At 52.2% G+C, this 26812-nt stretch overlaps 1 protein-coding gene across 1 annotated transcript; it reads left to right on the top strand.

The window, feature by feature from the left end:
* Positions 1–1642: 1642 nt before the first annotated feature.
* On the top strand, positions 1643–26060 carry FOSL2 (FOS like 2, AP-1 transcription factor subunit). Its single transcript, XM_003262668.4, has 4 exons — positions 1643–2602; positions 12959–13210; positions 17533–17640; positions 20690–26060. The coding sequence occupies exons 1-4, from the start codon at positions 2498–2500 to the stop codon at positions 21206–21208; spliced, it is 984 nt and encodes a 327-aa protein (XP_003262716.1). The 5' UTR covers positions 1643–2497; the 3' UTR covers positions 21209–26060.
* Positions 26061–26812: the final 752 nt, after the last annotated feature.

Genomic DNA, 26812 nt, shown 5'->3' with positions numbered 1-26812 from the left:
GGGATTACCGTATCTTGGGGCCCTTGGGGCGGCCAGATGCCGCCAGCCGTCCCGGAAATGCCAGCGCTTTATATAGAGCCCCAGGAAAGCTTCGCGTTCCCGGCTCTATTTTTCTTTCCTACCAACACCCCCACTTTACAGATAAGGAAACTGAGGACAGAAGTTGTGTGACGGTGCACAGCGAGTTGTCCGCAATGGACTCTCAACACCTCTTAGCATTGGGTCCTCATAAGGACCCTGTGGGGTACAGATGGCTGGCGCTACTTAAGAATTGGGTAAACTGAGGCTAACACAGACCCTGGACCAGAACCTAAGTTCCCTGACGTCCGCTACAGTACTTCTCCATTCACACACACCATCATCTCAGCGGAAGGATTGTAGCTCCAGAGCAGAGAAGGGCCTAAGGTCATGTCTCCAAACTCCTTCACTTTATAGGAGGAAACTGAGGCCCAGAGAGGTTAAGGAATTCGTCCAAGATCTCACAGCTCGTAAATAGCGTAGCCGGGCGTTCCTGCTCCAAGGTCTGTGCTCTGTACCCTAAGCCGCGCCCCTCCCAGCCCCGGCCAGCGAGGGAGGAGGACCCAAGTGTCCGGCTACCCGCGCCCTGAACTTAGCTCCAAAACAGCTGAAGACAACGTTGGGGCACACCCTCTCGCTGGCTATTTTTTTTTCTTTGTAATTCGTAACAGTCTGGAGTTTGCTTATAACGCCCAATTACTCTTATTAGGTGCGTCCTAATTGCCCGGCGTACAGGGCGGCCGGAATGTCTTGACTGGTTAATTTCATCTTCAAGCCTACTCCTAACGAACTAACTGTAGGACCGAAGACATGAAAAACAAAAAGGGAAGCGGTAGGCAGCCCGCCACGGAAGGAAAAATAGGCAGGCCAGCCCCGCCCGGCGCCGCGCCTCGCCAAGACCCGGCCGCAGGGCGGCGCGGGCACCCTGCGCGCCCGGGGCGCCCGCTGCACTCGGCGGCGCCGCGGAGGGCGCCTACGACCGCGCGCGGCCGCGCCCTCCCTGCCAGCGGCTCTGTGCGCCCGGCTCCCGGCCTCCCGGTGGCGCCGCACCGAACCGCCCGTCACGCCGTCAGGGCTGTGATTATTTTCTAAAATCCGGAGCCGAGACCCGCGCGGCCGCTCTCGGGGCCCCGCCCCGCGCCCCTTCCCAGGGCGGGGAGAGGCCGCAGCGCACTCGGGAGCGGGCGAGGGAATCCCTCTCCCTCCACGTCACCCGAAAGCGAGGAAACCCGCACTCGCGTCCTCTAACGCAAATGACCATCTTTGGCAACGTGCGCCAATGGAACAGACCAAGGGCGCTGGGCCCGGGGGGTGAGAGGGGGACTGGGGAGGGCCGGGGCTGCCTCGGCGCCCCCGAACCGTGCGTGCAGCCCGCTCCCGCCCGGGCCACCGCCTGGCTTCCTCGCGCCGGGTGCGCGGTTGGCGTCAGCGCGGCCGGGAGCCGGCGCTGGGAGGGGAGAGCTGCGCCCGCCTCCTCCCCTCCCGCGTCTCTTCCTCCTCCGCGGCCTCCTCCCCCCGCCTCCTCGTGCGCTCCTCCCTGCAAGGTGGAGTCTGGGGTTGACGTGAGTGAATCCACATGGTACAGGGCTGGAGAATAAAGAGTGTGAGTTGAACTCGTGCCATTGTAGTGACTCATCTCGGGCAGAGCGCTAGGGCTCCGAGCGAACCAGCGAGCGAGCGAACGAGCGGCGCTCGGCGGGGACAGAAAGAGGGAGAGAGAGGGAGAGGGAGAGGCGCGGCCGGGCGAGGCGGGCCCGTCCGGGAGCGGGCGCCGGGAAAGGGGTGCAGGTCTGGGCGCCGGAGCGGGGAGCGGAGCCGCGTCCCTCTCAGCGCCAGCTCTACTTGAGCCCCACGAGCCGCTGTCCCCCTGGCGCGCTCGAGGCCGCGGGACGGGCGCACGCCGCCTTCTCCTAGTGAAGTATCCGAGCCGCCCCGAAACTCCGGCGGCGAGTCGGCCACGGGAAGTTTATCCTCCGCCTCCTTTTCTAAAAGGAAGAAACAGAAGTTTCTCCCAGCGGACAGCTTTTCTTTCCGCCTTTTTGGCCCTGTCTGAAATCGGGGGTCCCCGGGGCTTGCAGGCCAGGTTCGCTGGGCTCCTAGTCTTTTTTAATTTCCAATTTTTGATTGGACCGTGGGTCCCCGCTGAGCTCCGGCTGCGCGCGGGGGCGGGAGGGCGCGCGCAGGGGAGGGACCGAGAGACGCGCCGACTTTTTAGAGGGAGGGATCGGGTGGACAACTGGTCCCGCGGCGCTCGCAGAGCCGGAAAGAAGTGCTGTAAGAGACGCTCGGGGGACGCTGTTCCTGAGGTGTCGCTGCCTCCCTGTCCTCGCCCGCCGCGGTGGGGGAGAAACCCAGGAGCGAAGCCCGGAGCCCGCGGCGCGGCCGGCGGACGAACGAGCGCGCAGCAGCCGGTGCGCGGCCGCGGCGAGGGCGGGGGAAGAAAAACACCCTGTTTCCTCTCCGGCCCCCACCGCGGATCATGTACCAGGATTATCCCGGGAACTTTGACACCTCGTCCCGGGGCAGCAGCGGCTCTCCTGCGCACGCCGAGTCCTACTCCAGCGGCGGCGGCGGCGGCCAGCAGGTAGGTGCGGGCCCCGGTGCACCTGGCGGCGCGGGCGGACCCCTGCCCTCCTCTCGCCGCCACGGCCTCTTTTGCTTTCTTTTCCTTTTCTTGGCGAGAAAATACCTACGGGCCAGCGTTGTAAGTTCTGGATTTTCGTCCTCCCCTTCTCCCCCACCCCCTTTTAAACTAGGGGATTGGGGAGTGGGCTTGAAGAGGCAACATGCCCTTTTCCTCCCACATTATATTTTACCCAGATAAACTCCTGGAATTGTAGGCCCCCTACCAGGAGCCTGTTACCTCCCTCCAAGAACCACTCCCCCTCCCCAGTGTCCGCCCCCCCCCCACCCCCGCCCCCGCCCCGCGTCTTCTCTCTGGGTGGACAGACAAGAAAATCTTTGCACCCACTGGCACCTCTCGACATCCTGGGACCCTATTCCTTCAGGAAAGCCTTCTCTCTCTCCTCCCCGTTCTCCAGCAGTCTTAGCTCCTTTCTGAAAGGGGTTGGGGACCCAGAAACATGGTTGGACTCCTTCAGGTAATCTGGAGCGAGGGCGAGGGCTGCCGCTCTGGGAATCAGGTGCGAAGGTCAGGAAGGAAGAAGCCAGCCTTGGTTGGCTCATGCCGCCTGTGTGCCCCTGCCTGCCTGCCTGCCTGCCCGCCCACCTGTCTTCTGTAAGGGTCAGGGACAGGAGGCTGCACTGCCCCCCAGGAACGAAGGAGCACCTTGAGGGTCTGGGGGTACCTGGAGCAAGGAGACCGGCAGAGAGAAGAGGGGGTCGGGTGGGGGAAGAGACATCACGCAGGCTCCTGGGTGGTTCTGGAAGCAGAAAACAACTTGTTTCTAAAGCAGCCGGACTGGTTTGCACTGGAGGGATTGTGCGTGTGATCTCTGTGTTTATAAATACCAGGAAGGTGCTGTTGGCGGGGGGTGCTGATGGCGTGCCTGCCCTCTGCTGCAGCTCCCCCACCCGCTCTGTCTCGAGAGAGAGCTGGGTTAACGCAGGCCCAATACAACATGAAGCCCACCGTGGTCAGCATCTGTGGAGTCTAGCACAGTTGGCTGCAGCAAGGGATGCTCCATAAGAAGGTGGCCTTGGCCTCTAGAAGGGGCTGGGGTGGGCTTCCAGGGAGGGTGGACTCAGCTGGAAAGAATTTTGGAACATGGCTCTCTTTTGGATCTGATGGGGGGGTCCCTTGTTCCAAAGTGATTTCCTATACCTGGTGAGTCCCCAAAATGGCTTTTCTGTCTTCCCTCTGCCTCCCATGGTGCTCCTATAAGCACCCACAGTAGAGACAGCCTAGTCTGTTCATTGAGGGTGCAGTCAATGCACCCTTCGTAATGAGCACCAAGGTGATGAGTTTAAAATCCGAAAAGTTGTTGATTATGTTTGCTTCCCAGCCCCGCTAGTGGTTTGTATTGAGTGTAAACATCATGAGGGAATAGGTCGAAGTCTGTACCCACTCCCTCCCTCTCCCGTTCAACAAACCCCAAACGGCTGTCTGTCTCCTCCTCCCTGAAATCAGGAAGGGATCTTTTGATTTCTTCTCTGTTCTTTTCCCGAATGTGTCTTTGGCAGTGATCATTGGAGTTTTACAATCTCACTGCCTGGTTTAGCATAGACCTTGGGGCCTGGAGGGAAGTCAGACCGGACATCAGTGCCCCAACTGAATAATCTGTGTCACTAGGGCTTTGAGCCCAGGATGTGAGCGGAGGCAATTCCCGGTTTTGGAAGAAAATCAGACAGGAAACCAGTGCTAGGAAGAAGGAAGAGAACTCAGTCCAGCAGAGTGTAATAGGGCCTCATTACCGAAGCAAAAAGCATCTGTTGGCTAATTCCTAGCATGCTGTAACACATGAGGATTTTGCAATTAGCAATAACCAGTGCACGGGGTTCTCGCATAGACGCCTGCCCATTCGGCCCGGCAGTGTGTGAGGCGCCTTTCAGACCGGAGGGATTGGCAAGGTAATGCCACTTGAGACTAGTTTCTTGGCCTGTCCGCTCCTTGGTGTGGTGGTGGTTGGGTGGGGGACGAGGAGGAACGGGGTGGATTTTTCTGTCATTGCTCCAACTGTGAACAAAATTGTTCTGTGGTCCTAAGGACTGACCTCAGAGGCTTTTGTTCCTTTACAAGTCTGTGCTATGACCTTGCCCGATCTTGGGCTCAAGGTAACTTTACTACATACCAGATAAAACCTGTAATCACTTTATTTCTCTCAGCTTCCTTTACTGGAAGACTTTCCCGGCAGTTAGTGGATGGGCCTTTCTCTTTTATGGCATCTCAGTGGACCGATCCATGTGAGACAGTTCTCTGGTTTTTCTTTGGGGAAGTGAATTTTATTTTTTTCAGGTCTCTCTTTTGGGGGTCCAATATTCCTGATCAGTTTGTTGCTAGTTCTTCAACCCAGAGCTTTCTCGTCCCCTCTAGCTTCATGAAGCTGGATCTTAACACATGACCATGAGCTCCAGTGACTTTGGGGTTGGGGGGAGCAGACTAGTCTTTGTTACAGTCTCTGTTCTTATATATGGCAGGAACTTGAGGCATGAAAAATATTTCCTGTTCCAGTTATAGTTTTAATCTCAAAGGTTGGTCATTGGTGATTTTGTTTTGTCAGTAACCGTTGCACACACCTCCCCTTCTTGGATTTTTCTTTTTGCTGTTGTTTTTTCTCTCCTAACTTTCCTAGGAAAACATCTCCCAGATATATGCCCTGCCTGGCTGCTTGACTATTACGGTTTCAGGGCCTGAGCATTACGCAATCCAGCCAGTTACACAAACATAGGTCATTTCATAACTTGTTTTCATCAGCTGGGCCCCCTTTTAATGAAAAAACAAAACAAAAACAAGACCTAGAACTTTTCCAAGGCTGCTATTTGTTTCTCAGATAACTTGTGAAAATAAATCAAAGGCAGTATTTCCTTTTTGGAGTTGAGGAATACCAGACTAGCACTCTTCTTCCTCAACCACCCCTTCCCAAGACACACACACACACACACACACACACACACACACACACACACACACAAAATTCCCCAGAGTGAACTTTTGCCAACTGTACCAGACTGGGACATTCCTCACATCAAAGAAGTTTTACCAGAAATGACTGTGATTCCCAAGCCAGCCTCAATCATACCTCTCTAGTGCCCTCTACGGGAAATTTTTAGGGAAACTATCTTGGGAATGTATTTTTCCAGTCCCAGAGAGTGTTAAATTGGTGAGTTTGGAATTCTTAGGATGCTTTTTCTTTTTAATGAGGGACAAATAAATGCCACATATTTAACCGTGGTTAACTAGGAACTACTTGACTTTGAGTTTCTTTTTTGTTTTGTTCTAAATAAAACCTGGTTAAAAAAGGAGGGCTTTTTCGTTGTGCACAAGTAACCCTAGAACTTAAAGTATAATAAAAAAAAATAAAAAAAAAAGGATTGCTTTTTTCTTTTCCTATTTTGATGTCTGTCTGTTCATTAGGGTGCCTTCCAGTTTTTTCAAGTTCCAAAGGCATGTTTTCCTATGTGCTTATATTAGGAGGGGGCTTGTTCAGTTGGTGGGAATGTGGGAGGCATAGATTAAGGGTCTGGGTGCTTTTTTTTTCCCCCTTGATCTTACAGATGTTGTAGATTAGGATCAAACAAAATGTTATCCCAAGAATTTGTCTGTTCCGCTGATTCTTGATGGTGGAAGTCAGCTTCACTTTTTCATCAAAGGGAATGGGGTGAAATAGCAGTCATGTATTGTCTGAATGGCATTTGAATTTTCCTATCCAAAATGCTGAGTGCATTTCCACTACCTATTTCTGCTTCTGCCTGTCTTATTATTCAAGGTGAGGGTAAAATTGGGAGACTTGTTTTTTTCTTCTCTATCTTAATACAAACACAGCAGAACTTATTCATCCAAATCACTGTCATCCCCTTCCTTGTTTTTTCCTTGAGGAGACTAAATGCTTATCTGAATGCTGCGGCTATGCTTAGACTCAGAAAGGTTTTGCAGTACCCCCTCTTTTGCAGTTGCTTTCAGTGTATTCTTTTGAAAATCCTCCCTGCTAACAAATCTTTGTCCTTTGAAGGGTGAATTTGATATTTGGAAATTACCAAAAGCCTCTTTGGAGCCGAGTTTGACATACAAGTCTGGATGATCAGGCTGAGTCCAAAGTAGGGTGTGACCCCGTGTCCTGCAGGCCTCTAAAGTCTACCTGGGAGAGCACGCCCACGACAAAGGACACCAAAGCAGGCACCTTTGCCGTCAATAACTTGGATTTTTTTTTCTCACTTGTTAGATAGAATAAAGATACTGGTTGTGAGAAGGAGACGAACGTTCTGGTCTATTTGTTGAAACAAAAAAATAGCATCATTACTTTGTGGATATGTCTCATCTATGTTGTATGTGGTGTCTTTTGGTGGCCACAGTATTTCAAAATGACAGCAGCTGCCCTGACTGAGGCAAATATATCTGTTCCAAACCCCATCTGGTAATTCTATCCCTTCTCCGCTCCCTGGGCCAGAGAGGGAAGGTATAAGATTTCTCCTGGCCCACCTGGTCTCTCGGCCCTGTCCCGTGGCAGTGAGACTTTCCTAGGCTCACCTTCCTGTGGCTTTAAGGGAGGATGAGAGGACATGTCATTCCCATGGAGTACAGAGCCGCTGGGGAGCTGTGGGGGCTCCAAAGGGGCCTACAGAATAGTGGAGTGAATTCCCCAGTGCTTTGGAGTGGCGCTTCTGGCCAAAAGGGCCCTGGCAGGGAAGCAGCTGGGGAACCTGGAGGAGGGCTAAGGCCTTCTCTTTCTGTTTCTTTCCCTCCCTGCTTCTCTTCCCCCTGGCAGGCAGCCAGGTGGAGGAGGATAGAGTAACTCTTTCAAGGGAACCCAGGAAAGCGTGGAGGCTAAAGGGAGGCGAGTCACCTAAGAGAGCGTTTATAAACTGTAACGCTTTGGGAAATCACAACTTATTAGCAACAGTTTCCATTGTGACATAGTGGTATTTCTTCAGAGAGGAATGAAAGGTCAGAGGTCAAAGTGATGTTCAACGCAGAACCTGTGAAGACTGGTTACATTCCTTATGGAAGGCTTTGGGGAACATCCCAGGTTCAGTAAAAATACAGAGTATTTGCGTTAAACTGGACCTCAGTGGGGATGTGATGGGAAGTATGAGACAGATTGTGCCCTTATCCTTTTCTGTTCTCGGGAGCCAATCTTCTAGGATGTTGGAATTGTCCCTTTTCCATCCTGGGAATCTAAAGAAAGGATTCTTAAAGGGAAAGAACCCAGTCCCTTCCCAGTTACACTCAATCGTACCTGCTTGCCTGGCAAGGCAGGTTACAGAGTCCACAGGGCTTCATGGCTTGAATGCTTGATAACCCAGACAAAAATCTATCTGATGGAGAATTGCCTGGCCAAGGGGCTGGGCCAAGAACCCCAACCCTGACTTCCATCTCACATACCAGTTCTGTCCGCTCACGCATCTCTGGGATAAGCCCTCGGCCCCATCCGGGCCTGTAGGGGCCCAAACCCTAGTTCCAATACCTGTCAGCAAAAAGCCATGGGTTCATAGCTGAAGCCAAGGCTCCAGTAGAGTCTCAGGAGGCAGTTTTCCCAAATCAGCAACTGTTGTGGGGTGAACTTCTCTGACCTGCTGAGGTTTGGTGGCCCTAGAGGGTCCGTGTTTTCGGCCGTCTTTCTCATTGGCAGTGGAAGCAGCACACGCATCCTTCCTAAGCAGCCCCGTGGCACCCTAGCAACAGGGTACAGCAGGGTGATGGGAATTTCCATGCCCAAAGACCACAAGGCTTGTAAGGGTTTGAACGTCGGCTCAGGGTCTGGAGGTTCAAGCTGATGAGTGAGAGCCCATCTCCTCGGCTACCTGGGTTGGAGGAACATCTCAGTTCTGACTTTTTGCTTTCTTATTTCTTCTGTATTCGTTTCCCTCCAGCCTGAGCATGGGAGATGAGAATGAACCTCTGGGACAGCGGTTGGCAAACTATGGCCTGAGTATTTTTCTAAATAAGATTCAGTGGCACAGTCGTGCCTATTTGTTTACATGTTATCTAGGGCTGCTTTCGCACTGCAGTGGCAGAATTGAGTTGCAGCCAAGACCGTATAGCCCACCAAGCCTAAAATATTTGCTGTCTGACTCTTCACAGCAAAAGTTTGCTAAACTCTGCTCTAGGAGGTGGATGGGGACCACTATATCCTTTTATAGGCATTCTTGCCCACCCTGCAGTTGACAGGGTGACACAGTGAAATATTTGGAGGCTTTGCCAGGCTGGAATGCTACATAGGCATCCAGCATCTTCAAAGTGTCCTAGAGGAGGACATGTTGGCGACACAGCCCCAGGCGGCCGAGTGAGGTTTTGGGTTACCTCTCCTGATCCCATCACTCCCAGCACACTCCTGGCACTGCAGCAGGTCTGAAACTGCCCTGTAGCCCCCAGCTGAGCAGCTCTATCTTGGTTTGTGTTTAGTGTTCACTCGTCCATAGAGAACCACGATTTATCTCCAGTGTGACATTTGGCTTATTCTTGGGTCTATTGGCATAGAAGAATGCTAGGCTAACTTCTGGGAGCACAAACTCCTAACTTCACCTCTTCTCTCCTACCCCAGTGTCTGAATAACACGTTTCTGAATAACACGTTTCTGAATAACACGTTTCTGAATAGCATGTTGGGAGTTGAGACAAGACCCATCTGCCAGATCTAATTGAAACTTTTGTGTGTCTCCCAGAGAGGCTCCTCTTGGAGTCAAAAGCCTTCTTTATCAGAGCCCCGGGCCCCTCTGGGGATGGGACATTGTTTTCCTTGCAGTTTAGAGCCAGTGTATTATCCAGATGGCTTTGCCTCCTGTCTGAAACAAGGTGTACATGCGTTTCAGAGGCAGTCATTACCTCCTGGCTGGTTTTTATTGCTGTCTTGTTTTGTCTAGACCAAGCCATTGCTGCGAGGAATCCGGCTGATGTATACCAGGGAGCACACACCACGGACCTGCCCTCCAGAGCGGGTGGACTGGAGGGCCTCAGAGGGGCTAATAGGCATCCACTTATTCTGAAGGGATCTTTGTCCCTCAGCTTTGCTTCAGATTTTCTGCTGGGTTCCCCAAGCCTAAAGCGGGAGCACTTTTATTTGTTGGAATGAGAAGTGACTTTCTTAGGTGCTTTCCTAAAAGGAAAGCTGACAGCTTCCCCGTGGAGGAGGGGGTCATATCAAACCATTGTGCTGAATGCCTCAGGTGCATTTCAAACCCAGAACCTGGCTTGGGGAGAGAAATGGAATTTAAAAGTTGGGTGCTTCCCAGGAGTGGGAAGCTGGCACTTCTCCCCGGAGCCTCCTGTGCAGAGTACACAGGCACATCTAATGATGATGGTGGTGGTGATGGTGACCTTCCATTGGTTTGGAGCAATGTTTCTCAACCCTGGCTGCACAACAGAATCTCCTTGGGAGTTAAAAAAAAAAAAAAAAAAAAAGGCTTATCAGAGCCCTGCCCCAAACCAATTATTTTAGAGGTCTAATGGCGAGGCTCTGACATTAGTATGTTTTTTACAAGCTCCTTGGAATATTCTAATGCGTAGCCAGGGTTGAGAACCACTGGCGTGCTTTTATAGCCTGTGATTACAAGTAGCTACTTATTTAATCCTCATGACAGTGCAGTGAGTTTGATGAGTATTCCCCTTTACATCCATGGAATTGAGTCCTTGAGCCCAGGGCAAGGCACTCAGTGGCTAAGCCAGGCCTCAACCCCATGCCTCCTGACCCTGAGTGCAGGGCTGACTGCCCGCCCCTCCCATCCAGCAGCTCAGGAAAAAAATAGCTGTCTGGGACTTGGTGCTTCTACACACACTCAGCCATGCCTGCTGTTCTCACGACTCTGCCTACTCACAGCCCAGCCCCAATTGGCCATTTTTCCTCCTTGAAGATCATTTCCCACTTGGATGCTTTCCTGTTCACTGCACTCTTCCCTCTTTCACATGCACACACCTGCTGCTTTTCAGTCAGCGCCTGATAAAAAGCCCACTTTTCTTTGCCTTCAGAAATGCAACTCAGAATCTATCACCCTGGGCAGCTCTCTTCACGGGATCCCAGAATCCATTGTACTAGGTAACTTTTCTCCAGAATCCTGGAACCCATTGCTCCAGGCAGCTGTCCTCCAGAATCCCAGAATGCATTGCGCTGGGTAACTTTCCTCCAGAATCCCAGAACCCATTGCTCTAGGCAGCTCTCCTCCTGAATCCCAGAATGCATTGCACCGGTGACTTTCCTCCAGAATCCCAGAACCCATTGTTCTGTGCAGCTCTCCTCTTGAATGTCAGAATGCATTGCGCTGGGTAACTTTCCTCCAGAATCCCAGAACTCATTGCTCTGTGCAGCTCTCCTCCCAAATCCCAGAATGCATTGCGCTGGGTAGCTTTCCTCCAGAATCCCAGAACCCATTGCTCTAGGTAGCTCTCCTCCCGAATCCCAGAATGCATTGCACTGGGTAACTTTCCTCCAGAATCCTAGAACCAATTGCTTTAGGCAGCTCTCCTCCCAAACCCCAGAATCCATTGCACTGGGTAACTTTCCTCCAGAATCCCAGAATCCATTGTGCTGGCAGCTCTCTTCACTGAAGCCCTTGGCCTGGGCCCCGGAGGTGGTCTGGGAGGTGAGGCAGCCATTCCACCATACAGACTGGGGTCAGGCAGATAGCAGGGAATTGAGCAAGAAGGGGTCTCCAGCTCTGTCAGCTGTAGTGAGGTACTCTGCGTTATTTACACAGCAGGAACCCTGATGTTGTGACAAGGCAAAGACAATGGTGGTGCCAGCTTCCATTGCTGCGAATACTTCTATCCTAGTTAGTCTGATTGGACCAGCATAGGGAGGGTTCTACAGCATCCATGCTAATGATAGTGGGGTTCCATTCGGGGCCACACAGACCTGTGGGACCTTCTTGGTGAGAGGGGAGGTCTATAGGGGATGACCTGACACTCTGTCTGAGGGAAGTGGGGGGTGGATAACCAGCACTTAGGGCAGGATTTTGAGGAAGAAAGAAGCAATGGCAAAGGAGCTTGTATACCACTGTGTTCAGGGGCTCTGGCCTCTTTGTCGGGCTGGACTGGGTTTGAATCCTGACCCCGCTGCTTATTAGCAATGTGGCCTTGGATATGTTACTTAATCTCACTAAGCCTGAATTTCTGTCCCTAAAATGGAGCTAATGGTCATTCTTCACTCAGAGGGAGAATTGGTGAGATAATCTAGGTAAGACATGGTGTCTGACATTTAGTAAGTGCCCAGGAAGTGTTAGCTATTGTCATCATCTCACCCAGTCTTTAAGTGGGGAAGAAACTACTTGGAGAAGCTTTATATGGACACAGGAGTCATCGGAAGATGAAGGTTCACCCAGGTTCCATTAGGGGAACTTGCCTCTGAAAAGCTGGAAGTAGGGGGCTCTTCTCTCCTTCCCGCTTCTTCCAGTTTCCAGTAGCTGCCTTGGAGAAAGGTCAAGACCAGCTGCTAAGGAGCACAGCCCATTTTAGTTTCTATACTCTGTCATCATCTTATATTTTAAATAGAATGCTTCCTGCAGCATGTTCCAGAGAGCTCTGCAACGTGGTCTGGGCATAAATTAAGAAGCGGGGAGAAAACTGCACTAGCAGCACCAGAGTTTCCCACAGAAACATCTGTGAACATAGATCAGTGCCTATGTAGCTGGGTAGAGAGACACACTCAGCTGGTCTGCCCCAAGCAAGATGCTGATGATGGGAAGGGAGGAGGGACAAGGACAGCAAGGGATGTCTGGCTGCAAATGCCACTACTTGTTAGTCTCATGGGTTAGAGGACATCTTTTCATGGACCTGGCTGTGCCCTGATGGAGTCATAGCTCTGTCCTGAACCTCTTTGGAAAGTGACAAAGGCAGACACAGTATGCTCCCTTGCTGATCTTTGTTGGTCCAAAGCTACTGGTGTGCAAATCCCTTCAAGGTGTCCTGAGCCGGTACCCTGAGAAACAGTTGGCAGGTGACTCAGAGGCTTAAGAGACCCAGGTGCCACATCCTGCAGTTGTGTATCCTGGAGAGCTGCCAAGAGGGCCTGCCGAGTGTGAGTGCTGGGGACCACATCTATCTTGGAAGTCATTTGGAATATCACAGTATCCTCACTGAGCCACCTGGGGATGGAGTTCTCAGGACCCCAGTCAGGGAGCAGATCCGACGTGAAGCCCCAGGCATAGTTAAGATTCCCGCCTTGAGTCTTGGATACACAGGACTTGTTCAGGCCCACCTGGGGTCCTGACCTTGCCCTCCAAACACTGACCCTGCTCTATGCTGGTTTTTGCCTCAGCTCTGTTCAATTATTATTAAGTATCCTGTTCAGCTTAGTATGTATTGGCTCATTTGTATTTTTTTTTCCTCATTTCAGAAATTCCGTGTAGATATGCCTGGCTCAGGCAGTGCCTTCATCCCCACCATCAACGCCATCACAACCAGCCAGGACCTGCAGTGGATGGTGCAGCCCACAGTGATCACCTCCATGTCCAACCCGTACCCTCGCTCACACCCCTACAGCCCCCTGCCGGGCCTGGCCTCTGTCCCTGGACACATGGCCCTCCCAAGACCCGGCGTGATCAAGACCATTGGCACCACCGTGGGCCGCAGGAGGAGAGATGAGCAGGTACAGCTCAGACCAGTGGGAAGGAGCCACGTCAGTGACTTTCAGAGCCCCAGAAACACAGAACGTTTTTCTGCAGACTGGTAGGGTTAATGTTCTGAGAGCAGGGGAGACAAGGGAGCTAGGGGTTGAAGAGCACGTCATCCCCCTCACTGGAGGCCGAGCTGGAGAGCCAAGACTCAGGCTGGCTCTGTCATCTTACCACAAAATGGGGATCATGGTCCCTGCAAGCCAGGACTTGGCTACAGATGGGAAGGACCATTACGACCTGCCCACAGCAGGATCCTTCTCTGATCCTTGGCAAAAGGGCCATGGGACAAGCAGCCAATGAACCCTGGCTGTGAGCTTTTTAGGATTATCCCTTAGCTGTCTCCCAGGGTCTAGTGCAGGCCAGGCACCCAGCAGACCTACGGGGTCAAGCTCTGGGTTGGTACTGCCCACGACTTGCCATTCCTCCTCAGTGTTCTAGGCCTCCAACTCTGAGCAGGAGCCCATTTCAAGGGCCTGGAATGCATGTTCCAGCGGTGCAGTAACTCTGGGGCCTTAGGAGTCTGTTTAGTGGCATGAACAGACAGGAGGATGAGGCAGGGGAGGCCAGACATCAGCCCTTTTCTCTTCAAGGGGCTCAGCTTTGAGAAAGAATTAACTTGGCTGGGGAGGGAAGCCAGAAAATGGGGAATGGGGGCTCTGCTATTTAGGCAGCACCTACCTAATACTCAAGAGGCTCATTGCCTGGATCAGCAGTGAGCCAGGGCAGGGCCAAGTCCCCTGGTCTTGGGAAGGGAAATCAGAATCATGCATAATTCCAGAAAGAATGGGATAAAGCCTCAGAGAGCCCCATCTCTCCCCCACGTCAGATGATACAAGCAAGGGCCAGACATACCTGTGTGTGGCCACTCGGCCAGTGAGTGGGGAAGTCTAGGCTAGATCCCAGTTCCCTGGACCCCCTATGCAGTATTCTTTCTCCAAGGCTATGCCACCCTGAGCCCAGGAAAGGGAAAAATACTTTAGCAATGGAATCCCTTTTTCAAATGAATTGTTATCCTGGGAAACTATTCCAGTGACAGCCTTGGAACCCTTCCTCATTTCAACCACTGTCCATCTTCACTCTGTGATCCCCAGGGCCACAATGTTCCAATATATGGACCTTTCAAACATGGTTCCCAGTGGGTCAGGGTAGATCCAGACCCCAGGATACTTGGAATTACAGGGATCACCACACCAAGAAACTGGAAGCTTTCTCAGGAGCTCTGCTCCTCCAAGGACAAAGCTGAGTCTTGTGTCCACTACTTGTTGGTTTGTTCTGTTAATGGCGGAACCATGGTGCAGAGCCACTTGGGGAGGTGTGTCTGCTAGACACTGTAATGGATTCACAGCTGCATGTTGGGCCTCTGCTGCTGGAGCAAGTGGCCAGTATCCTCCTCACAGTTGCTTTCTATAATTGCAGTTGTAAATATTGCAGTAGCCATGCTTATAATGACCTTTATAAATATGCTTCCTTCACGGAATCCAAGGTGCAAAGCCTTATACTCACTGATGAGCTGGACTCTTCTGGGATATAAGTGATCCTGAGTGAGAGCCAGGCTTGCCAGGGACTCTTTGGGGCTAGCAGGACCACAAAGCCTGAGGATGTGCTGAATGCTCTCCATTCGCTTTTTTTTTTTTTTTTTTAAATGGAGTCCTGCTCTGTCGCCCAGGCTAGAGTGCAGTGGCACGATCTTGGCTCACTGCAACCTCCTCCGCCTCCCCGGTTCAAGCAATTCTCCTGCCTCAGCCTCCTAAGTAGCTGGGATTACAGGCATGCACCACCATGCCTTGCTAATTTTTTTGTACTTTTAGTAGAGATGGGATTTTGCCATGTTGGCCAGGCTGGTCTCGAACTTCTGACCTCAGGTGATCCGCCCGCCTCAGCTTCTCAAAGTGTTGGGATTACAGGCGTGAGCCACCGCGCCCAGCCACGCTCTCCATTCTCTTCTGGGCCTACCTCACCTAATTTTCTCATTTTCCCTTTATACCCATTTTATAGACAAGGAAACGGAGACCCAAAAAGGTGAAGGGCCCTGTTAGAGTCTCACAGTGAATTAGTGGCAGAGCCAGCACTGGAACCCACTTCTCCTGACCTTTAGCCCTGTGGTTTTCCCACCACACCACCTAGGCGTGCCTCATACAATCTGTCTGGAGAGTTTCCTTCCTTTTTTGAGAGGGAGGGAGGGAGAGAATAAGGAGCATTTTATCCCACATCAGTTGGGAATTCACACATCTCCCAGCAGCTTTGAGGAGGCCTGGGCAGTGGCAGCCTAGAACTTTGGCTGTTCAAGTTCCCAGCCCTCAGGGCTTTGCTGTGAAGCTTACTCCGGCCGTCCCCAGCCTCCCCCAGCCTCCCTGCTAGGGAAGAGCCTGCCTCCGGAGCCGGCCTGGTGCCTCATAGGCCTCCTCTGGAGCCCGCCTGGGAGGTTCCCCCTGTGCCCTGTGGCAGCGACTCTGAGGAGGTGGGGAGTGGAGGGTGTGTGTGGCTTGTGGGTGGGTACGTGGTGCAGCTGACACACTCAAGCTGGAACCATGTTGATCTCACCACCCCTGAACACTTCCTATGTCGACAGCTCCCACAAGTTGCCCCACACCTCACCAGTCAGGGGAGAGACTTCTAGGTCAGTCAGGAGGCCAAAAGTTGTCCAGAAGCAGCCAAGGGGGAAGGAGGGCTTGAAGTGGGTCAAGGCCAGCCTCCTTCTTTTCTGCCCCTCATTAGCGAGGGATCTAGGGGGCTTCCTGGGCCTTAAGGGGAGCCCTGGTGGCCCTTTCAGTGGTGAGCCCTAAACCCAGGCCTGCAGCAGGGCCATAAGGCTTTCTTGGCAATTCTGCCGGGCTCAAGACAAGACAGGTTTAGGAGCAGCAAGTATTCAGGGCCTTGCCAAATGGCCTCGTGACCTCAGCCGGGCTGTGGCCTCCTCTCTGTGTGACAGGCATGGGATTGTCCTCTCTGGTGCCGTGATGATTATCCTCTCTTTGCTGTTCAAAACATCACAGCAACAGACCTCCAGGGCTAAAGGGAGCATTGTGGGACTCTGACTTGGACCCAACCAGGACGGTGGCACTTTCCTTCATGGGGTGACCTGAAGTCCAGGCAGTATCCCTCCTTGGGGTAGCTTCTCCCTGCTCCTCCAAAAGTAGCTTTGATTTTGCCCCCAGGTGTCCAGTGAGAGCTGACCCAGGTCTTATTCCCCTTGAGATCTTCTAAGCTCCTAGCGTAGCACCGGGCACTTAGTAGGTGTGCAGTCAATGTTTGATAACTGAATGGGTGGTCTTTCCCTTTGCGTTGCTTTCTGCTTTGGCCCACAGCCGTCTCCTTGTGTCACCTCTGCCTGAGAGAGGCACTGGGGTCACAGCTCTGCAGGGCTCTGTGGAACCAGAGCCTTTGCCCTGCTCAGTAGAGCAGAGTTCATGCTTTCTGGTGTGAGTGACAAGTTCCTAACTGTCTCACTGGAAGAAGCTAGACCCTAAGCTCTTTGCAGGGGAATCTTCCTTTGTTTGGTTCGCAGATAAATCCCAAGCCCCTAGAACTGCATCTTGCACATGGAACCGGGTACTCACTTGTTGAGTGGACGGATATGGTGGGCAGCAGGATTTTACCTGCCGGGGGCTCCTCTTCCTTTTGCATGTCCTGTCCAACTTAGCACTGTACCAGGCATGTGGGGGAGTACCTGGGGTTGAACCGTGAGCAGCTGGCACCCTGGGATTGGCAGAGGAAATCGGGAGTGGAGTGGCACTCTTGGCCCTCCCATCAGCAACAAAACATTCCCCCCTGGGTGGTTCTTACCTGTGTGAGGACTCCAGGCCTAGCTACTTAACAAAATGGGGATAATGAGGCTTGCAGAGCAGGCAGAGTGATGGGAGGAGTAATTTGCCAGGGTTTGGAAGAAGCTGCTTAAGTGGGTGGGGCCACGCCTGGCTGGCAGGAGGGGACTCTTGGAAAAGCATCCCTAGCTCCTTGTCTCTGGCCTGGGCACTGAATCAGGGCTGATGTGACAGGTGCTGCCATCATGCCTGGGCCGGTGAATCTCTGACCCATTGCTGTCCTGTTTAAACATGGACTTTAAACTTGGACATCACCTTCCGGGGCAGATTCAGCTCAAAGAGCCCTCCCAGGCAGCCAGACATCAGGGATCCACATGTTCTGGGGCCTCTGAGTCCAGCCATGCTCCTCTTCCCCTTCCTGCTCCTTTCTGCATTTCCAGAAGGGCTTCTTGCCTTACTTAAAATACAGTTTTTTTAAAATGCTGTGAACCATTGTCTCTGTTCTAATCGTGATCCTTGGCTTTGGCCTCTAGCTGTCTCCTGAAGAGGAGGAGAAGCGTCGCATCCGGCGGGAGAGGAACAAGCTGGCTGCAGCCAAGTGCCGGAACCGACGCCGGGAGCTGACAGAGAAGCTGCAGGCGGTGAGGAACTCTGCGTAGGGTGGGAGCACCTCTGGGTGGGCTGGAGTGAGAGCCCCGGGGGTCCTGATCCTCTCTCCCACAGCTGTCTCCTTACCCACAAGTGCCCTACAGATGAGTCAGTGGAGATAGAGCTTTCCTTCCTTTGGACACATGGGTCAGCATTGTGTTGACTGAAAAAGGAGAGGGAGGGAGGTGGCGTTTAGCACCAGCCAGGGCCCAGAGGGAAGAAATGAACAACTTTCTGTGGGGGTGCTAGCCACGTTTTTTACGCAGCACATGAGTGTTCTCTGCTCACAGAACTGTGGGGGCTCCTGGGTGAGGGATGGTGGAGGGTGGGAGCCAGGGCAGGTCCAGACCTGCCCCATCCAGGGCTGCTTCCCAAGGTTCCAGCCGCTCCCATGCCTGCCGCCACCAGGAGTGGCCCAGCCTGGCCTAAGCACTCTGGGTTGGGCCAGGGAGAGGTCTTGATGGAGATGGGTCACGTGGCAGCCGGGTTGTATTTTCTTGGGGTTTTCTCATTTCCTTTATGGGCAGGCGGGTTCCCCACCTCTATCATGAACTCAGAGCTGTGGCCATGGTACTGCATGCTGCTCTTGTGAGTCACTCTCCCGTGCCGCCTAATTGCCAGACCTGGGGACCCACAGCCCTGCCCTTCCCTCTGTTAAGCTTGACCTGACCAACGTCACGTAACTCCCTTCAGAGCCTAGCCCTGCAGGAAGGGCCGTGTGCTGTGTGGAGGAAGCCCCGAGCCAGTGTTGACTCTCCCCAGTGGAATGCTTTCAGAGTGAGGAGATGAGAGAGACTCTGTCAGTGGTCCTCACAGTGACTGCCCAGGATGGGGCTTTGGAAAACATCCCCTCACTTTTTTTTTGTATTATAATTTTTTTGAGATGGAGTTTCACTCTTGTCGCCCAGGCTGGAGTGCAGTGGTATGATCTCAGCCCACTGCAACCTCTGCCTTTTGGGTTCAAGCAATTCTCCTGCCTCAGCCTCCCAACTAGCGGGTATTACAGGTGCCTGCCACCATGCCCGGCTAATTTTTGTATTTCTAGTAGAGACAGGGTTTCACCATGTTGGCCAGGCTGGTCTTGAACTCCTGACCTCGGGTGATCTGCCTGCCTTGGCCTCCCAGAGTGCTGGGATTACAGGCGTGAGCCACTATGCCTGGCCCATCCCCTCACTTGAGTTAATGTTCCCAGGTACCATCCACCCGCTTAGGCTTGTCTTTCTCTGTCCTGCAGCCCTCACTCTGGGGTGTTGAATGAATTGAATTGCGTGAATTCTGTGATGCCTGTAGTAATGTCCCTCGGAGGTGTTAGAGCCGGGGAGGATGAGTGGGAATTCTTCATTCCCAGGTGAGGCAGATCCACAATCCACTTCCTCAGCAGGCCCTCCCACCACTAACCTTTCTCTGATTGGCACTTCAAGGAGCTGTGCCCCATGTGGCGCTCCTCACCACCCGCCCCAGAATAGCCCTGCCCCCTGAGGCTCCTCTACTTTCCTCCCCTCCTCCAAGAGGCCTCACACCCTACTCCCCTGCCCCCCCGCCCTCTGACCCAGCCACCCAGGCCCCTGAGCCACATCCTCCACAGGAAGCCTCTCAGAAGCTCATGACGTTCGTCAGACCCTTGAGACAGACGGAAACTGTTTTTCACTCCGGAATATGCTGTACTCTGCTGAACGAAGCCCTTGCCCGTATGTCCTCACTGATGAACAGGAATCCATGTTAGGGAAAACGTGGGGAGGAGGCTGGTGACACACACCTCTTCCCCTCCCACAGCGGCCCCTCCACGTGCACTTGCTTGCCTCTGCTTCTCTGGCTGGGGATGAAAGAAGGGGGCTGAGCTCCTCGTGGGGTGATCCTGGCATCCTCACAGGCCCTCTCAGGCTGTCACGTTACTTCTGTGTCAAGCATGGTGGCTGAACCAAATGTTCTCTGAGGGTTCTGGGAGTCCTGAAATATGTGCTTAAGAAGTTGGAGCAAAAGGCCGGGCGCCGTGGCTCATGCCTGTAATCCCAGCACTTTGGGAGGCTGAGGCGGGCGGATCACCTGAGGTCAGAAGTTCAAGACCAGCCTGGCCGATGTGGTGAAACCCCATCTCTATGAAAAATACAAAATTAGCCGGGTGTGGTGGCAGGTGCCTGTAGTCTCAGCTACTCAGGAGGCTGAGACAGGAGAATAGCTTGAACCCAGGAGGCAGAGGCTGCAGTGAGCCAAGATCATGCCACTGCATTCCAGCCTGGGTAAGACAGAGTGAGACTCCATCTCAAAAAAAAAAAAAAAAAGAAATTGGAGCGAAAAAAGGGAGGAGAGGCTGTGATAATCCCACAGGGATTTGCTGAGCACTTCTGAGAAGCCTTCTAGGCGTGAGGGATACAGCAGTATGCATGACAAAGTCTCCACTCTCTAGCAGCCTAGGGCTTAGCGTTTATCCATCCACAGGTGGGCTGGCATGCGGTTGGGGAGTAAGAGAAGGAGAGAGGTGGGTAGAGCTGTGTTCTGTGCCCCCTTCTCCATGCAGATCTCTGCAGTACTCACTCCTCAGGGGTACCGAGGGGGCAGTCCTGGCACCAAGGCCACAGAACATAGTAGTAGCACATAGACCCTGGAGTCAGATACATTGGGAATCAAATCTGGGCTACCCCACCTGCTAGCTCGGTGACTTTGGAAAATTAACGGAACCCCTCTGAACCTCAGTTTCCTCATCTGCAAAATGGGGTGATGATAACATCTGCTTCTAAAAACTCCTGGAAGATTGACTGAGATCATCTCTGAAATGCTTAACACAGTGCCCTGCACGAAGTAGGTGCTGGGTTATGGCAGCTGCAGTTGTTGTCTTACCCCCTCTCCAAGCTGACTTTCCTTCTTTGGAAATGAAAGGAATCTTGAGCCTCCAGGTGACCGAGAGACTCAGACCATTGGGGTCTGTGGTTAGGTGTGTGAGCCTCTGCTCTCACAGTGTCTGAGGACATTACTGGTTTTCTCTTTCCTGCCTAGATTGGTCCCTGGCAGGTTGCTGTCCCTCACATCCCTCTCTTTCCGTGGCAGGAGACAGAGGAGCTGGAGGAGGAGAAGTCAGGCCTGCAGAAGGAGATCGCTGAGCTGCAGAAGGAGAAGGAGAAGCTGGAGTTCATGTTGGTGGCTCACGGCCCAGTGTGCAAGATTAGCCCCGATGAGCGCCGATCGCCCCCAGCCCCTGGGCTACAGCCCATGCGCAGCGGGGGTGGCGCGGTGGGCGCTGTAGTGGTGAAACAGGAGCCCCTGGAAGAGGACAGCCCCTCGTCCTCATCGGCGGGGCTGGACAAGGCCCAGCGCTCTGTCATCAAGCCCATCAGCATTGCTGGGGGCTTCTACGGCGAGGAGCCCCTGCACACCCCCATCGTGGTGACCTCCACACCTGCTGTCACTCCGGGCACCTCGAACCTCGTCTTCACCTATCCTAGCGTCCTGGAGCAGGAATCACCTGCATCTCCCTCTGAGTCCTGCTCCAAGGCTCACCGCAGAAGCAGTAGCAGCGGGGACCAGTCATCAGACTCCTTGAACTCCCCCACTCTGCTGGCTCTGTAACCCAGCGCACCTCCCTCCCCAGCTCCGGACGGGGTCCTGCTCGCTCCTCCTTCCCAGGGACCAGCACCTTCAAGCGTTCCAGGGTCGTGAGGGCAAGAGGGGGACCTGCCAGGGAGCTTCCTGGCTCTGGGGGACCCAGGTGGGACCTGGCAGTGAGTATTGGAAGACTTGGGTTGATCTCTTGGAAGCCATGGGACCTCGTCCCTCATTCATCTTGCAAGCAAATCCCATTTCTTGAAAAGTCTTGGAGAACTCGGTTTGGTAGACTTGGACATCTCTCTGGCTTCTGAAGAGCCTGAAGCTGGCCTGGACCATTCCTGTCCCTTTGTTACCATACTGTCTCTGGAGTGATGGTGTCCTTCCCTGCCCCACCACGCATGCTCAGTGCCTTTTGGTTTCACCTTCCCTCGACTTGCCCCTTCCCTCCCCCAGCATCAGTTTCACTCCCTCTTGGTTTTTATCAAATTTGCCACGACATTTCATCTGGGTGGTCTGAATATTAAAGCTCTTCATTTCTGGAGATGGGGCAGCAGGTGACTCTTCTGCTGGGGCTGACTTGTCCAGAAGGGGACAAAGTGCAATACAGAGCCTTCCCTACCCTGACGCCTCCCAGTCACCATCTCCAGAACTCCCAGCGGGGCTCCCTGAGCTCTCAAGGAGATGCTGCCATCACTGGGAGGCTCAGAGGACCCTTCCTGCCCACCTTCGGAGACAGCTTCTGGAGGAGCGACCTGGCCAGAAGACAGGGTGTGAGTGAGACAGTGGGGCACAGGTTGGGTTTGCCAAACGCCTAATTACCAGGCCAGGAATAATGCCAACAAAGCCACACGGGTGTCCTAGCCAGCTTCCCTTCGCCTGGTGTCTTGAGTAGGGCGTCTCCTGTAATTACTGCCTTGCCATTCTGCCCCTGGACCCTTCTCTCCAGACCAGGGAGGCGTCCCTCCCTAGGAGCCACACATTATACTCCAAGTCCCTGCCGGGCTCCGCCTTTCCCCCACCCTGGCTCTCAGGGTGACGCCACCCACAGAGATTTAATGAGCGTGGGCCTGAACCTTCCCCAGATTGCTGCCAGGCAGCCCCTCCCCAAGCCTCAAAGAAGCATTTGCTGAGGATGGAGAGGCAGGGGAGGGAGGCGGGAGGCCATCACTGGAGTGGCGTCTGCAGCAGCTGCTGCCCCAGCACCCGCTCAGCCTGTCCTGGCTGCTCACTTCCCCGCAGGGCGCCGGGCCTTTCCTGCCCTCTGTGATCATCTGCCACCTGCTGGATCAAATGCTTTCTCTTTTACACTCCCCTGTCCCCACCCCAGTGCGCTCTTCTGGCCCAGGCAGCAAGCAAGCTGTGAGCAGCTGGCCTGAGCTGTCGCTGTGGCTTGTGGCTCATGCGCCATTCCTGGTTGTCTGTTGAATCTTTCTGGCTGCTGGAATTGGAGATAGGATGTTTTGCTTCCCACTGCAGGAGAGCTGCCGCCTTTCACGGGGTTGGGGAAGGGTCCCCCTGACCTCCAGCAGGAGCACAGCTCAGCAGGGTCCCTGCTGCCCACCCCTCTGAGCCTTTTCTTCCCAGGGTATGGCTCCTGCCGAGTTTCTTGTCCAGCAGGGCCTTGACAGGAATCCAGGGAGTAGCTCCTGGCCAGAACCAGCCTCTGTGGGGCTTGTGCTCTGCAAAGACTCTGCTGCTGGGGATTCAGCTCTAGAGGTCACAGTATCCTCGTTTGAAAGATCAATTAAGATCCCCCGTGGAGAACGCAGTGACACATTCACACAGCTGTTCCCTCGCATGTTATTTCATGAACATGACCAGCTTTTGTGCACTAGACACACAGAGTGGAACAGCCGTATGCTTAAAGTACATGGGCCAGTGGGACTGGAAGTGACATGTACAAGTGATGCAGAAAGGAGAGTTTCAAAGAAAAAGGATTTTGTTTAAAATACTTTAAAAATGTTATTTCCTGCATCCCTTGGCTGTGATGCCGCCCTCCCGGTTTCCCAGGGGCTCTGGGAAGGACCCTTCTAAGAAGATTGGGCAGTTGGGTTTCTGGCTTGAGATGAATCCAAGCAGCAGAATGAGCCAGGAGTAGCAGGAGATGGGCAAAGAAAACTGGGGTGCACTCAGCTCTCACAGGGGTAATCATCTCAAGTGGTATTTGTAGCCAGGTGGGAGCTATTTTCTTTTTTGTGCATATAGGTATTTCTTAAATGAAGCTGCTTTCTTGTCTTTTATTTCTAAAAGCCCCCTTATACCCCACTTTGTGCAGCAAAGATCCCCGTGCAGGTCACAGCCTGATTTGTGGCCAGGCTGGACAAATTCCTGAGGCACAACTTGCCTTCAGTTCAGATTTCAAGCTGTGTTGGTGTTGGGACCAGCAGAAGGCAAATGTCCAGCCAACACACAGGACTGTAAGAGGACTCTGAGCTACGTTCCCTGTGAAGACACCCAGGCTTTGTCATAGGAGGTTGTTCAGCTTCCCCAAAGTCAGAGGTGATTTGATTTGGGGAAGACTGAATATTCACACCTCAGTCATGAGCATATCCTGAGTTTTAATTCCTTATGGCTTGCCCTCCAAGTTCTCTCTCTCATACACACACACATCCTTGTTCCAAAATCACCAGACACCTCCATGGCTCCAGCTATGGGAACAGCTGCATTGGCTGCATTGGGGCTGCCTTTGTGTTTGGGTTAGAAACTTCTGTGCTTCTCGTGGCTCCACTCGCGAGGCAGCTCGGAGGTGTGGACTCCGATTGGGCTGCAGGCAGCTCTGGGACGGCACAGGGCAGGCACTTTGATCAGCTGGTGTAAAACACACTGTCCTCTTGGCCTCCTGGCCAGTCTTTTCTGCGAATAGTCCTCTCCCTGGCCAGTTGAATGGGGAAGCTGCTGGCACAGGAAGGAGAGGAGATCCCGGCTGAGGCTTAGGAAATTGCTGGAGCCGGCTCCAAGCGGAGAATTCACTGGGGAGGTTTTCCAAGTCAAACATCATTCTGCCTGTGTTGGGGGCCAGGTGTGTCACACAAGCATCTCAAAGTCAAGTGCCATCTGGGGCTGCTGCTTCTCTTTCTCAGGCTTTGGGGAGAGGAATCTCCCTCTGCTCTCACTTGATTCCAAGTGTGGTTGAATTGTCTGGAGCACTGGGACTTTTTCTCTTTTCCTTGATGGACCAACAGTGCAAATGCAATCTCGCCATTTAACTTTCAGGTCGATTTCCTTTCCTGATCGGACATCTTTGTGCCCCCTTTAGGAAGGAAAATAATACACCTACTATGTGCCAGGCACTGTGTTAGGCGCTTTTATATAGATCCTCGTTAGGATGAGACTAAGGGATGAGGACATCTCTTTATAAGAGGCCCCTAAGTAATGGATAAACAGAAACACTTAGAGGTGAGAAGGACTGTCTTCAAGATCCAAGGTAAGATTGCCTTCAGTCTGATGTTTGTTCTCAAGGACTTATCCCCTATAATATTCTCCCACTCCATACTTCCCCTTCTACCCCACCATGTGCTCCTGTGCACTCCTCAGATGGTCAGAGGGGTAACCCAAGTCCTGAGAGAATTTGGGGACCAATAGGATATGTGATGTGTGAACTTTCTTTAAAAAACTTAAGGGGTCTTTGCTACCTTCTGCTTGTTGAGTTGTTTTGGCATTCATCTTAAAAGCCAGCATCTCACTATTTATCAGGTTGGGCTGTGTGCGTGCGCATGTGTGTATACATTTCCAGGCGTGCCTGTGTCCTGTAACTTTTTAAAAGGAAACCCAGTCATCCCACTATGAATCTGGCATCTTCTTATGCTTCTAGTGTTTTGGCCATACATCAACCAAGGGGTTTAATTTATCCAATGCTTGACGACATGTTCGGGAGGGGCTGGATCAAATTTTGAGAGGGTTATGGGAAAGGGAGGGGGAGAAGAAATTGACATTTATTTTATTATTTATTTTAAATGTTTACATCTTCTTTATGTTGTATCAAGCCTGAATAGAAACTGATAGCATTAAAATACTCCGTTCCTCTCTCTCTTCTCACTTCCTTTTTTTTTTTTTAATTTAGGATAACGCATTTTTGTTTCTAAAGTGATTTGTGATTTGTGCTGTATAAACTGTATAAAAAGGTTCTGTTTTTAAAGGTGGATTTTCATTCCTCTGGGGACAGTGGTCGCCAAGACATCTACATTGTAAGAGAACACAGTGGAAGATCCTGTCCTGATTCTCAAAAATTATTTTCTCTGTATGATTAAAAGTTTATTCCATTTATTTTAGTTTGTGTTTACTTGATTTTGAGGAAGAAAATATTTGACTTTGTATAAAGAGTAGGGTATCAGGGTGTCTTTTCTGCCGTGGGAGATGTGTATGTATATAGTATTTTGGTGTATAGTAGAAAATAAGCTTTGTGCATCTGTATTTGAGATATGTTAATGACGTGGAGTAAAGTCAGCTGTAAGACTCTGGAGGCAAACAAGTTGTATATGGTTCATATGGCTCTATGGGGAATTTAATTACCTTTCTGGGCACTTTTTTTTTTTTAAAGTAATGGTGAAATGGTCCCGTTGGAGAGTCTCCTAAATAGACCTTCCAGGCAGAACCGCAAGCTCAAAATCTTTGTATAGTTTTGAAAATTGAGGAGTAGCTTTGTTTGGAAGCCTTTCCGGTGGTGTTTTTTGTTGTTGTTTTTTTGTTGTTTTACTGTATGTAATACAAGCCTACAGTATTTGCACTAAAGAAAGCTTGTTAGAAAAAGCTTGCTGCTATGGAAGAAAGAACATATTAAAACTTCTTTCCCTTGCGATTTTTTTGGGGGAGGGGGGTTAGCATTTCCACTTTCAGTTGAGTAGCATTTTGTAGAATAAAATGAATTAAGATTGAAGAGCCTCCGATGGTTGGTTTATTCTGTCTTCCCATCTCTCCTTTTTCTTCTCTTTTTCTTCTGTTCCTCTGTACCTTTGGCCCTCATGGGTAAAGTTGGTTTTTCTGCTGGTAGGGGTGGCAGGGGGGCTGGGGGAGCTGGGAACTTCTTTCTGCTTACGTAGAACCTCTTTCTGCAAAACTGAGGCGGGCTTCTGGGAGGGCATCGGGGCATGTCTACCTCCCCATCTCATTCTTCTTTTCCCTTTTGACCCCTTCCCAGTCCCTCCTGATCCTGTTTCCTTCTCAGGGCCTAATTCTCAGCCAGCTGCTAACTCTTGCCAAGCTGTGAGCCAATAAAAGTATAAGGTGCTATCCCTTCCTTGGGGTATTTTGTATGAACAGGTTGACTCTGGAAACCCAGAAACCTTCAAAGAACCAATTAAATGTATGGCTAAGGTTGTCAGGGTGGTTGGATGAGATCATGAGCAGGAAAGGGCTCGGAAAACCGTGCAAATATGTGGGGTGATCACATCTCTAGACTTCTGTTTTTGAAAAGTCACAGGTTGTTAGGTGTTGAGCACTTAAGAGTGTCAGCTCAGGCCCCCATTATCCTGTAGACCAGGAATCCCAGGGTAATTGGGGAACATCTGCTCTGGGGTACTCTTTCTTCATAGTGTGAATGATAGGGACGAAACCCTGTCCTGAGTTAAGGCCCATGGTGGCTGGCAGCTGGCTGAGACTTAGCCCTAGAAATTATACCACTTGCTCCAA

This window comes from Nomascus leucogenys, chromosome 19 (genome assembly GCF_006542625.1).
Source record: "Nomascus leucogenys isolate Asia chromosome 19, Asia_NLE_v1, whole genome shotgun sequence".
Lineage (NCBI taxonomy): Eukaryota > Metazoa > Chordata > Mammalia > Primates > Hylobatidae > Nomascus > Nomascus leucogenys.
The sequence above is the reverse complement of the archived record's forward strand: the minus strand, read 5'-3'. Positions and strand labels throughout refer to the sequence as shown.